The 14,075-nt window shown below is 44.1% G+C and overlaps 1 protein-coding gene across 1 annotated transcript in view; it reads right to left on the bottom strand.

Moving 5' to 3' along the window:
* Positions 1-7,568: 7,568 nt before the first annotated feature.
* Positions 7,569-14,075, bottom strand: part of PLEKHG3 (pleckstrin homology and RhoGEF domain containing G3) — a 582,108-nt gene continuing 575,601 nt past the window's right edge. Inside the window, exon 19 of the mRNA XM_085626917.1 lies at positions 7,569-8,626. Coding sequence (XP_085483043.1) covers positions 7,656-8,626 — 971 coding nt within the window. The 3' untranslated portion in view covers positions 7,569-7,655. The remainder of the gene's footprint in view (positions 8,627-14,075) is intronic.

Here is a 14,075-nt window from a genome sequence, read left to right on the forward strand (position 1 = left end):
GAACTGGGAGCTCTTGTCTTCCTTTGCTTAAAATGTCTTGCTCTGCTTTGCTTGAAGTATCTTATTCTATTTTACCTATATGAAATGTCATGTTATGTTTAACCATTGTTCTCTTTACTTTTGCATTTAAAAGATGTTGTATTGTAATTGCAGGAATGCTTGCTCTAAGAGTAAATGTGAGTGTCCCTAGGTAACATTTTCCTTGGTGTAACTTGTTTCTCATGATGCATTTATAGATGTGTTTTCTCTCTCTCTCTGTCAGTCCATTAATTGAGATACAGAGAATATCATGACAGCTGTATGATTATCTGGATTCTGTATTTTGTACTTTATGTCTCTATTCTGCGGTTTCTTTGAAGTTGCATCTTCTCATTAAACTGCCATTGTATTCTGCCTCCAATTCCATGTCTCATATGTCTGTTTTCTTCATTTTTGGAGCAAGCGTTCCTAGGCACCCCGCCTCAAATTAAGGTGCCCCTTTTGTCCCTGACTCACTCTCCTGCTCAGTTCTGTGGTGGCTCCCGGGGCTCTGGGGACCGCCCCTAGCTTCCTTGACCCGTAATAGATCTTCCCTCCAACAGCCTCTCTTGCAAGTCCTGTATTGTTGGTTTGTTGCCCCTGCCCCCCTTTCCACTGCCCTCCATAGTCTGTTGTGCTTCCACGGCCCTTCCTGCCTGCTCAGTGTGGTTAAATTGTTGCCTTTGCACCCTCCTACCTGCCTTCAATTTTCAGAGTCCGTGCCCCTGGCCTCTGCCTCTCAACAGTATCCTAATGAACAACTAGATTGCTAACATTCTATATTTATTACAAAAGTGTGGAACGCCTGACATCATCTTAATGTAATCAAAACTGTAATACCTAGAGCATTCCTTTAGAAATTACATATATGAGAGGGTCTTATTGGCTTCAAAATTATGGTTAGTGCTCTAAAAGTCTAAAATAAGGACATATTTTCTGAGTTTTCAAATAGCGACAAAGCACTTTTAAATTATTTGTTATCTTTATGTTTTTTTATCTAGTTGACAACTTGATTAAATGTTGCACTTAGGGGAGAGGATGTGGTGTTACTTCCAGAACTGCAGACTTTGCAACTGGGGAACCAGGTTGAAGTTTCTGCTTCAGCTCGACATTCTGTGATTCTGGTCAAATCACTTAGTCTCCCCATGTCTACAACCAAAATGAATTTGTTCTTGTGTGATGTAACCAATGCTCATGTAAAGCACTCCAATACCTGACAAGTCTGCACTATATAACACTGCAAAAACACAAAATAATAAGTGTTTTGCACACTTCTGTCATTGGGCTATATTTGGGCTATATCTGGGTGATTTTGGGCTACATTTGGGCTCTTTTGTCTCCGGTGGCCATCTTGGGAGATTTATTTGTTATGAAGTTTCCTAATTTCCTCATGTACTGCAGTCTCCTCAGTCGGAAATGCTTTCAGTTTTTTACTTTGATTCCATCAAGAAGGCATTCAAATGTGTCACACATTTGCCATAAAATCAGAATGTTAGCACTCTTTTTGCTCATTAGATCACTGTAGTAAAGCTACTGCTCACCAGGGAAAACTGCTGCTGGTATTGAAAGTGCATGTTTCAGTCTGCATGTCAGAATTTTTTAATGAAATAGAAGAGGATTTGAGAAGTCACTCAAAATGTGCCCTAATTTTTCTTTCTGCAGCACTAATCATACTTTTTATGAAAAAATGAACCCCCTCATTTTGTTCCTTTTTAAATTAAATGTTTTAAGAGTTACCACTTTAATCCAAGCAAGATGGCTTCAGGTGTGCCATACATTTATCATAAGTAGGACGGTTAGCGCTCTAGTAGTTCTTTGGAACACTCTGGAAAGCTGCAGTAGAACACAAAGGAATCAACTGACAGTCTCTGCCCTTGTTGGATGTACATGTTTTACTGAGAATGTCAGACTTCATTCTCACATGACTGAGAAAGATAATGTGAATTTACAGAAAATAAGCTCTCAGTTTAGCTTATAGATCACCTTCCAAACCTCTGTGGTAAAAGCATGAGAAAATATTTTTCTCTCAATCATGATATCCCAGCAGAAGGCTTTTTCACATGGTGAAATCACCTTAGAACATACCACAATTCCTAAAATGAGTATGGTACCATCAACAAATGATTTATAATGTAACTAAAGTCTTAAAACCTTCTATTAACTGCAATGCTTTTTAATGAGGTGCCATCATGTATATTGGTCCCAAGATGGCTGCCAACACTTCTTGGATGAAGTGCTGACAGCCAATCAGATCTCAGGATGAGATGTGTGGTTAGGCTCCGCCCACATATATATATTGATTTAAATGCTATTTTCTCAGGAACTACTGAACAGATTTACACCAGACCTACAAAAGGCACTTCCTTGACCTGAGGACTACCTCTCTGCCAAATTTCAAGTAACTCTGTTCAGCCGTTCGGGCTGTAGCTGTGTCTAAAGGTCCTATGGAAAAATGCATGGGAAAAACGCGTTTTGGGACCCCCCTTTTTTCTCAGCCCCCGCTTGACGAATCCCCCCGAGACTTTCAGGGTAGGAGCGGAGCGTAGCGCCCCACCTATTTTGAAAATTTCGCGAGGATTCATCGACCGGCGCCAAAGTTATTCCAAATAGAATGTTGCGGATTTCCTATGGAAACAGGGTCCTAACTATAACTATCTACTGGCGACCGCCAGTAGATAATATATATATATATATATATATTCACTGAAAAAACCATAGGTTTCACACAGGTTATAGTTAGCGGAAATTTTACTGATAAAAAACCAATGAAATTCCCCCGTTATAGTTAGTGCAGGCAACTATAACTCACGCGACCGCAATCCTCTGCTGATGCTAATACTGTATTTAGACACTTATTTGCCCATGTCTTCTTCCATAAATTTTTAGCTATACATATATTACAAATATTTTTTTTTCATAAAGACACATATGTCATCAGCAGAAGATTGCGGTCGCGTGAGTTATAGTTGCCTGCACTAACTATAACGGGGGAATTTCATTGGTTTTTTATCAGTAAAATTTCCGCTAACTATAACATGTGTGAAACCTATGGTTTTTTCAGTGAATTTGCAAGGTTTTTTAAATGCTAATTCCTAACTATAACGTGTGTGAAACCTATGGTTTTTTCAGTGAATTTGTACGGTTTTTTAAATGCTAAGTTACTTTACGCCATTCGTGGCGTGCGCGCCCACTTAACGCAGTTCGTTCCGTGCGCGCACCGTGCGCTTCGCGCGCGCACAGTGAGCACGCGGTGCGCCGTTACGCTAGATGGGCCATGTACGCACGATGCGCTTCGCGCACCGTGCGCACATGGAGGACATATGATGCACTTCGTTTTAAAAGGTAATATTTAAATTTTTCACACCGCTGATAAGCCATGCACAAATGGTGCCCGAAACACGGGGTGGGGAGAGTGTGGATAATTTTTATTTTTTAAAAATTTTTTACCGTACGCGTACGGTAAGCGTAATCGGCGAAGTTAGCGAAAAAATAAAAATTCCGTTTTTGGCCTTGGGGGATCTTTGGGGACTCCCTCAACATGGCTAGGTGTTTTGGAGCTGTCCAAACAGCCCCTTTACATGTTTTTGTGCTTTGTATTTTAATCCACACTCTCAGTGCGAGAGAGAAAATGGCGGCCGCCGCTTCCTGGTTTCGGCCGATTCGAATGTTTACTAAGATCTAAGAGCCAATCAGAATCGCGCTCGCGCACGCCACCGTACGCGTACGGTAAGCGTACCGTAAGCGCACCGTAAGCTGGCTCAGATATATATATTGATTTAAAGGCTATTTTCTCAGAATCTACTGAACAGATTTACACCAAACCTACAAAAGGCACTTCCTTGACCTGAGGACTACCTCTCTGCCAAATTTCTAGTAATTCTGTTCAGCCGTTCGGGCTGTAGCTGTGTCTAAAGGTCCTATGGAAAAATGCATGGGAAAAACGCGTTTTGGGACCCACCTTTTATCTCAGCCCCCGCTTGACGAATCCCCCCGAGACTTTCAGGGTAGGAGCGGAGCGCCCCACCTATTTTGAAAAATTCGCGAGGATTCGTCGACCGGCGCCAAAGTTATTCAAAATAGAATGTTGCGGATTTCCTATGGAAACGTGGTCCTAACTATAACTAGCTACTGGCGACTGCCAGTAGGTAATATATAATATATATATATAAAGCCTTCCCCCTTAGACCTCCACTAATTGTAGGGGGGATCCCTTTCCAGTACCATCCTGAAAAGGATATACCCCAGCAGCCTAACCGGGGTAAATCTCTTTCAGAGCGGGAAACTACCTGGAAAGATTTGTGCCCCCGCCTAAACCTCCCATAGTCCACCTCATTGAGGAGATTTTCTGAATTGGGAAATTATTGCTGAATTGTCCTTAACAGGAAATCTATTTATGAGTGAACTACGTCACTCAGAAAAACACATTTTCAAACTAAGGTATTTGCACGCCAAAGTTTCACTTAGAAGTGAAAATATCTTTTACCCTTAAAGTGTGTTTGATGAGACTTACTCTGCAGTACCCAACCAGTGCAGAGGACAGGAATGTCTCATTCACCAGACTGAGGACAGAAATGCTTCTCAATTGTTCCTCCCGATTGTCTGACCTGTGCCCCGTTTTCACTCCTCTGGATGGAGAGATAAATGGTAAACACTCCAAATCTGTCCTACAAGGTGGCTGAAGCCAACCAGTCTCCCATGGGGAAAAACGAGAAAGGAAATTAGATGGGGTGCTGAGCTAATGTTGCATTGGGTCTCACTGCAGGCACCAGAGAATATTTCTGCCCCAGGGAGGTGGGGGGCAGAATGGGGGGTTACCACCTCTATGCCAGCCCTTAGGTCAAAACCACACCCAAAGATTCCTCTCAGCGAATGGCTGCATTATTCGGGCTCTGGGTCAGCCAGCTGCCAGGGGACTCTAATGACCCAGAGCATTTCTGAAACCTAGAGACCCAGAAGAATCAATGATGGTGTGACGTGCATAGATACCAGCGCATTTTCTTACTCAGAATTCCCTGCAAATATCAAAGTATCAATGTGACTCCGCCACTTCCTGTGAATGGCCAATATCTTCCACCATGCGTTCCCACACTTCTCCTGACTGAAAAGCGACCACAAATCTGTGGTTGGATTCAACGCATTATATCATAGGACCAGACCAGGACTGTAACCATATGAAGACTTCATTGACACCACATCGACTTCAAGCAGTGACCAGTTCCTGGTGCGAGCGAAAGGCCCACTCACACAAGAAAAGTACTGTATTAATCAAGAGAAGGGTGGTTAAGCTAGCTGAAAGAAAGTTTGTGGATTCCTACAGATTTCAGAACTTTCCCCTCACAGAAAGCAGCAAATGCTGTGGTTGTAGCCAAAGCTGGATGTTTACTGTGGATTTTAAGTAAGAAAAAACAAAAAACCTAGTGGGATCTTTGCAGGTCACACCACCCTGGACTCCCCTGGGCATCTATTTTTTAAGGAATGTAGAGGGTTGATAGGTTTCCTTGGATGTCCGCGGAGCCCGGGCCCAAAAATCACAGCTACCCACCTTGCCAGAATGAGTGTATTTGAGAGGGAAAATCTTGATGCATCTTAGCTGCGCTTTGGGGCCTTTCCGGTTGCAGGCGATTGGCTCACGCACACAAGTGGGGTACCATTTTATAGTGAATAGTGTGGTAACACAGAATTGAACTTTTTGGGCTACCAAATGTAAGCAGGTGTACAAGAAAGAATAATAAAAATCCCTCTGAATCACATGACAATTTTCTGAGTTGGACAAATAGCCACTTATCCTAAATACACTAACATGCACACATTTAAAAACATGTGTAGATTTCCTTTACACCCATTTTCATGGTTTTAGAATTTACTATATTAATTAATCCCTAGTTGGTACACAATGAAAAATCATTACCAGTTCTGGTAATGCGTGTCCTTGGACAACCAATAAACACTATATAGCTCCTGTGACAAGAAGAGACTGACGAGGGCAACAGCTTATTATTTCTACAGATGAGCCATCATGGCAAAAAATAACAGATAAAAAGTGTCTCCTATTTCTATTTTGCCCTATGTATTTTGCTTAATTTTTGATTTCACAAACTAGCCTCGTTGGGAAAACCATGAGAAATCTACACAAATTACCCCTTGCTGAATTCAGAGTTCTGTTTCCTTTTTAGAAATGTGTAGCTCACTGAAGGGTTTCACATCTGTTTCCAACATAAACTAGATTGAAATCACTCACAAAACTGCAAGAAATATGATACAAAAAAAACAACACACTGCCTGTTGCCGAAAACAAGGAGTAGGGCAATCTTTACAGAGCAATCCTTTTGTGAATGTTATTCTCTGAAAAAAACATACTTTTTTGCACAGGACATTTTGCTTGAAAACTAAAATACTGCTTTGTTTCGGCTATATTCTGGGTTTCGCAAAACCAAAGTACCTTTAAAAACCCCACATGTGAAAAAAAGAATGTAAATCTGCCCCAGATACTTCTGTGTAATTAAGTTATGAAAGCTAAATATTGAGGTGCCCCAAACATCAAAAAACAGACTCAGCAGTGGAGGGGGTTTGAAGTTGGGGATGGGAGGAGCCTCAGCTCTTGAGGGGCTATCAATCTGGCTTGAGCAGAAATCAATCTACCCTGATGGTAGAAGTAAAAAAACACAAGGAACTGCTTAGAAAAAGATTTTAAAAATCAAAGAAAACAATTATTGTACAGGGAAAAGAGCCCCAGCAGATACTGCGGACACTAATAAAGAAAATAAGTCCGAAGGAATCTTCCAGAAAACATTCACTGTAAATCTGGCCAAGTGATGCTCAGAGGCAAGTTATTGCAAAATCCCTCATTGAGCGACATCTATTTATTTTAGCCCAAATAATATTAACAGGCAAGAATAAATCTTGATAGACCGTAATTTTATGATGAAAATAACATTATTAAAACATTACAATGTACAAATGCTCAATACATTATTTTCTGACAAAGAAAGATGGGCAACATTTAAAGCGTGCAGTGCATGCACGTGACACAAGGAAAGGGATAACTGTATTTTCTAATGTGGCCTTGAGCATCAGTTCCTGGATGCTGCCCTCTTGACTAATCTTCAGGGTAGACATTCTTCTTGAGCTCAGGCAAGGGGAAGCTTACACAGAGGTAACACATTCACATATAGCATTAAAAAAAATCATCTTTTAAGCAGTCTAAGATCGAAACACTATTTCCATCCATCCCACTGACAGTATATGGCATTGAAATCTGTGATAATTTACAATATGTACTTTACAACCGTATTTCTCATATGACTATTGCGACATATATACATATATATATATACTTATATACATAATGTCCATTTTAGCTTAAATAGGCACATTTACAACAGCATGTACTTTTCAGGAGTTATAGTTAAGATTACATCAGTGCTTCCTGAAACTCATAAGAAAATAGGTTTTGTTCTGATGATTGGTGCTTTGCAACCAACCAATCAACCAGCAAACCAAAACAGTTTTCAAGATCAAATCAAAGATCAATTCACATCTTGACAGAGAAGAAAATATATACAGAATTTTATTGCAAAAGCAGACGGAATTAAGCTAAACTGATAGTTGTATCAAATAACTCTTTCCACAAAATCGTATCAACTGCTAGAACTTAGTGTCTGAAATTTCTTCCGCAGGTTTTTCACGAGGCTCTGATTATCCTGATCTGATTGCTCCCACAGCAATTGTACAGAAGCTTCTTTTTGGTTAGAGTGTGTGTTCACTGAGTTCTGGGACTTGGCCTCCTCCTCCTGTGTTGCTTCCCTTTGGATGTACTCTTCAGACTCCTGGTAGGCCTTGCATCGCTCGATGACTGCCTTGAGCGATATCTTTTCTCTGGATGTTGGTGACCTGATATGCACATAGCTGTCGTCCTGTTCCATGCCAGGACCATCACTTACAGGGTTTTCCAGAAGGTCTCTATTACACGCCTTCTCCATAACAATCACCTTTTTGTCATTCTCCAATGGAGCTTCTGCGCTTACATAATAAGACCCATCTGTCCCCTGGTTGTGTTGACTATTTTTACACAGGGCTTCTGAGGGGCCTTTGGCTAGCGTGGGGTTTAGAGAATGGACACCAGATAATTTTTTGTGTGGTTCAGTTTTAATGTTACAATGTCGAATCCCTTCCTTAGGTGACTGCAGTGGCAAGTTTGACATCTCACTAACGCTCATACTGCCTGAACGCCCAACACGGTCCTTCGGTACCAGATGCGGGATGCTGGCAGAATCACTCTGATAATGAGCTGCAATGCTATCTGGCACAGAGTGACTCCTGTTAACCGGAGGTGATTTCACCCTGCTCGGGCCTCGCTTCGAAGTATACTTGGATCTCAACTCTCGCACATCAGGCCAGTGGAATTTCTCAATTTCAAGTGGACTTAGTGGACTCCTGCAGCCGGATTTGCCTGGAGAAGTAATTGCTGGACTAGGAGAAGGACTGAAGGAAAACTGCTTGAATGGCTTATCTGTGGAAGAACACCCAGACAGAGGAGTCCAGGAACTGTGCTCCTGAATTATCACATGGTCATAAGTGGGAAGAGATAATGCTGATGGCTTCCGTTTACCTGAAAGAAAATGCACAAACATGTGATTTAATAAACAGTCTTTACCAGAATAATGTGAAGTCATCAGCTTTGTTTCACAATATCATTTACATCTTAACTCACAAGCATAAAAAAAAGACAAAGTTCCCAGTTCAGAACGATATGGAGTTTGATCTTCTATATGGTGCCCTGGTATGTATTCCCCTACTACGTGGGTCCCATGGGGTTGGACATTTTCAATCCTTTCAGTAACTACACAATCTTCCAGCCACATACAGATTGCATATTGCAGCTTTCAGAAGAATAACAATTCAATTGTTCCCAAGCTTCCTAGACAGAAGGTCTACACAAACTCGTGGACTGCAGGTGAAAAGCTCAAAGGTAACTGTACTGCACACCCTTACAGCCACGTAAGCACAGACTGTTACTTCCATCACTAGTGCTGGCCACAATTCAGTTTTTAACATGCAACTTCCTTGGAGCATGAACAAGGAAGCAGATGACTCGGGCTCGTGGGGGGTATGTACGCTAGGCTGAAGAGAGTGAACACAAGGAAAAACATTCACAACAAGTACATGACTTGTTTCTCGCTTTGGTTGTACGTTTGTAGCAAATTAAGCCACACAAGGTCTGGCACTATTGAGAAGTTTGGCAGTCAATCTGGAAAAGGTTTACTGTGTAAATACATTCTGGAGCACCACTCACATTGTCAAACGTCATCTCTATACCACAGAGAAGTGCTAACTTATTTCATGAAAAAGAGTGACTTTCTTTATCATTGGCTTGTTTCTCTCTTTATTCAACAGCAATTAGTGAGCATTCTGTGAGCCAATCCAATAGCATTATGACAAAATATACTAACATGGCACTGGCGTTTTTCCCTTCTATAATAATGACTATTCCAGGTTTATATTTTACAAATGTTCATGCCACCATGAACTCTCTGTTGGAAATAGCAGCACATTGTCATGTTATGTCAGCTCTTGCAACTTTAATAAACAACCTGACCTACTGATCAACCTTTTTACCAATTTAAATATGAATCCGGGCATCAAAATATCCAGGGCGAATTCGTGTGACACAGCATTCAAGGTAGATGAGTTCAGACTCCTGAATCAGCTGTGCCTGTTGGTGTCTTGTACCAGACTCAGCCAAATGGATAGAAAAAAAATAGGACTAACTGAGGTTCAGGGAGCAGTAACCGACATTCAGCGTTATGTGCCAGAGAAAGTGGGAAAAATTCCTGTTTTAGATAAAACCATGCCAGTCTTAAAACCAGTCCTGAAGAATCTATGCCAGAGATATAGCCTACATCTTCCGGACGGGACTTTAGAGAAACCAGAACACAAGAGACCCGAAACAAATGAACTCTATAGGTCTCTTGGAACACTCCCTTATATAGACTAATAAATCTACTCTGGAGGGCTGAGGTGCTAGGATCAGAAACAAAGCGTGACATGGGATGCTGGGTCAAACAAAATAAACTGAAATAACAAACAGGATCACTTTTTATCACTTGAATTGACAGTTTTGGCTATGGTTCTAATGCCCGAGCAGCCACAATATAAACTAAATTCCAATTTCAGGAACAGCAAAGGAACAAGAAGCCAACAACCCTTGTATTATCAATGCAGTCATCAAACACATCATGCATGATGCAATATGCGAGGGTGGAAGCAGTGCATGGTAAGGGGCGCGAGTTGTAGTTACCTTAGGGTACGAGTTATAATTACTTGAGATAACAATAACTGATGAGTCTTTGTGGTTTTGCTAGTGTTAAACAGTATGTTTTTTTTTGTGGAAAACTTATTATATTTGCATTCAAGGCACAAACAAATTAGGTACTTTATCCAAATACTTCCAAATGTTACATTTTGCATGTTCGACGTTGTGGCACTTGGTGCTCGAGCCTCACAGATGCCCCGGCAAAAGATAACCCTCCCCCATTACACTTCCAGCTCCTCCTCGTTTTCAGTGTCCGAGTCCCCCTCCGCTCTTATGTCTGGAGGTTCACAAATGTATCCCCTGTACTTATTCAAGGCCCCCCCATATCCTGCTCTATTTCCTCGGGCAGCCACGATTGATAAACACTGCTTTTTCGGCCGCCATGGCAACATCAAGATCCCCACACTAGGCGGCAAGCGATGGTGTCTCTCTCGCACCCCATTTTTGCGCAATGTTGCGCTTCGCCACCATTATCCCGATTGTTGCCCATTCCTGTGCTGGGTGTGTAAGATCATTCGGCTCCCACACATTTAATATACATCTCCTGGGTTCGGGAGCCAGCGATACCTCCACCGTCTGTGATATGGTCCTCATCACTTGCACCCAGTATTCCGTTATCTTGGGACATTCTCACAAAGTATGAAAGAATGTACCTTCCTCCCCACAGCGCCTCAGGCAGTACGGGTGTGGTGCCGACCCTATTGTGTGGAGGAGATATCTAGTGCAGTAAGTTCTATGCAAAATTTTGAGTTGCACTAGTTTAAGTCTGGACGGTATCCCCACCTCCCGCGGTGAGGCCAGTGCCTCCCGCCATTCAGAGGCGTCGAAATCGCCTACATCTCGGGACCATTTCCCCCCGAGTGCCACGTGGGCGTCTGGTAAATTGTTCATTAACTTTCGGTATGTGAAAGAAGTAGCCCGCTTATACATGCATTCTGTCAACAACCTATACTCTAAGGGGGTGACCTCAGGGACCTTGGTGCCGGGTGGCAAGGCCGCCTGCAGCGCATGTCTGATCTGCAGGTATCTAAAGTTTTTAGAGGGCGCCAGGTCGTATTGCGCCCAAAGGTGCTCAAACGTGGCGATTCCTCCCTCATGCCATATATCGCCCACCGCCAATATTCAATTGCATCCCACTTGTCAAAGCCCTTGCAGTATCGCAAGCCACCTAGCCGCTGCGTTACCCACAGAGGGGTAAGCTGGGTTATCTTTCCTGTCCATCCCATTTTAGCATGCGCTTCGTGCCATATGCTGACCGTCTGCCCTGTGGGTCAGAGTAGCACTGGCGTGTGTTTCTTGTTATAAAGCGCGGACATCATGCCTTCCTCCTCGAGCTCATGTCTATCTGCCATATAAGCGGGATTCGTCTGTGAAGCATGAACCCATTGATTGATGACTTTCAAGTGCGCCGCCCAGTAATAGAACTGTATGTCCGGCAGTGCGATGCCCCCATTGTACCACCCTTTGGTGAGCTTGCGCTGTGCAATGCGCGCAGGTTTGTTCCCCCACAGTAGCCCAGAGACCTGAGCCGCGATGTGTTTAAAGTAGGTGGGTGGCACAGAGTATGGCGTATTTTCGAGGGCATACAGGAACCGAGGCAGTGCCATCATCTTAAAAAGCGCTGCCTTCCCCAATAGTGTTAGGGGGAGTGTCCTCCAATGGGCGGCATCTCTTTTTAGACGTTCCAGGGGAGGCATAAGATTTTTTTGAAAGAATTTGTCCGGGTACGCCGTGACGTAGATACCCAGATAGCGGAACGCATCCACCGAGATCCGCAGTGGACAGTCCTTTGGAAGCAGCGGCGGTGGGCCCCGGAGCAGAAAAAGGACCGATTTGGACCAATTGATAGTGTAGCCCGACGCACGACCAAACTGGTCACATATACTGAGGAGTGCCAGGATGGATCGCTTGGGTGAGGACAAATAAAGCAGAACGTCATCCGCATATAGCGATATACGATCTTCCCAGTCTGCTGCCCAGCGCAGGCCGCGGATCAGAGGTTCCCACCTGATCCATGGCGCCAAAGGTTCCAGCACCAGCGCAAACAATAAAGGTGACAGCGGGCAGCCCGGACGCGAGCCCCGGGACAGTGGGAAGTCATTTGATATATGTCCATTAGCCATCACGTGGGCCAGCGGCTTTGTGTAGAGGAGGCGTACCCAGGCACATAATTTTGGGCCGAACCCCAAATGTGTCAGGACCACGAACAAGAAGGGCCACTCCACCATATCGAACGCCATACGGGCGTCCAGGGACAGGATAACTGCTGGCTCCTGAAGATAAGGTATACGGGCCATCACTCCGTGCAGTCGCCTTAGATTTAATCCTGTGTTTCTACTAGGCATAAACCCCGACTGGTTCGGGTGAACCAGAGTTCTGAGATGTGGGGTAAGCCGTATCGCAAGGACCGTCGCTAATATTTTAGCTTCAGCATTGATTAAGGAAATGGGGCGGTAGGAAGTACAGTCTTCCGGGGGCTTTCCAGGTATCGGGATCGCCACTACTGCGGCTACGCGCTGATCCTGTGGGAGTTCTCCTATCGTCAGACTGTCACAGTACATATTGAGCAGGTGCGGGGCCACTGTCGCCGCCAACCTTTTGTAAAGTTCTACGGGGATTCCATTAGGACCTACTGCCTTCCCAGATTGCAGGGAGCCAATCGCCACCTGCAACACATTGGTCATCAGATCCGCCACTAGCGTGAGGGCTGTCTCTGGCGCGAGCTTGGGCATTGCGATATCCTTCATATAGGTCAGTGCCTCTTCCATTGACATCGCCGACAACGACGTGTACACCTGCTGGAAGTGCTGCGCTAGCCTGTGTACTATGGCCCGTGGGTCAGTTTCCATGGAGTTATCTGTCATTCGCAGCTGCGCTATCCACTTTCTGTCTCGCTCCCTTTTATCGAGCCACGCCAGAAGCTTTCCAGCTTTATCGCTGACGAAAGTCTAAGTGCGGTCACCCCTCTCTAATGTTCCCTATGTAGTTGTTGTTGGAGGTGCAGGCTGCGGGCCGTGTAGGGAGTCGGGTTTTGTGAGTGTTGATTGTCATCCTTCTGGAGCTCCGATTCTAAAGCAGTGAGTTCCTGCTGCTGTTCTGGCTTATAGCCTGCTATAGAAGAGATGGCTTGTCCTCTGAGTACGGTCTTATAGGCCTCCCAGAGGGTGGACTGAGACTGGACCGATCCGGCATTTCCCCGGAAGTATTGTTGTGTCGAGGTGCGTATAGATTTCATGATCTTGGGAACTCGCAAGTGTCCAGGGAATATGGGGAATATTCGCCGCCGCCCTCCCTGGTGATACGTGTTCGTCAAGACAACTGGCGAGTGGTCTGAAATACCTCTAGGCCGAATGTCAACTGTGTCTACATGCTTGAGGCTCTCCGAAGAGGCTATAAAGTAGTCTGTCCTCGACAAGCTATTCTGCACCGTGGATTGAAAAGTAAATTGGTGCGCCGTGGGATGTCGATGTTGCCAGACATCTACGAGCCCCAGTGCCTCCAGAAGGCCCCCGAGACGCGACACCCCCGCCGCCCGCTCCCTCACAGGGTGCCGGTCCAAGGCCCCATCCACTACGTCATTAAAGTCTCCCCCGATCAACAGAGAGTAAAAAGATACTCTGAATTCCCTGCACAGATTTCAACAAAACGTGTCCCCTCAAGACTTCAAGAGCTCAATACATCCAAGATGGGCAGAAGCATGCTTAAAAAACAAAACCTTTACTATGTTGAGCTCTTGCAGCCTCAC

This window comes from Triturus cristatus, chromosome 9, assembly GCF_964204655.1.
Source record: "Triturus cristatus chromosome 9, aTriCri1.1, whole genome shotgun sequence".
NCBI classification, from domain to species: domain Eukaryota; kingdom Metazoa; phylum Chordata; class Amphibia; order Caudata; family Salamandridae; genus Triturus; species Triturus cristatus.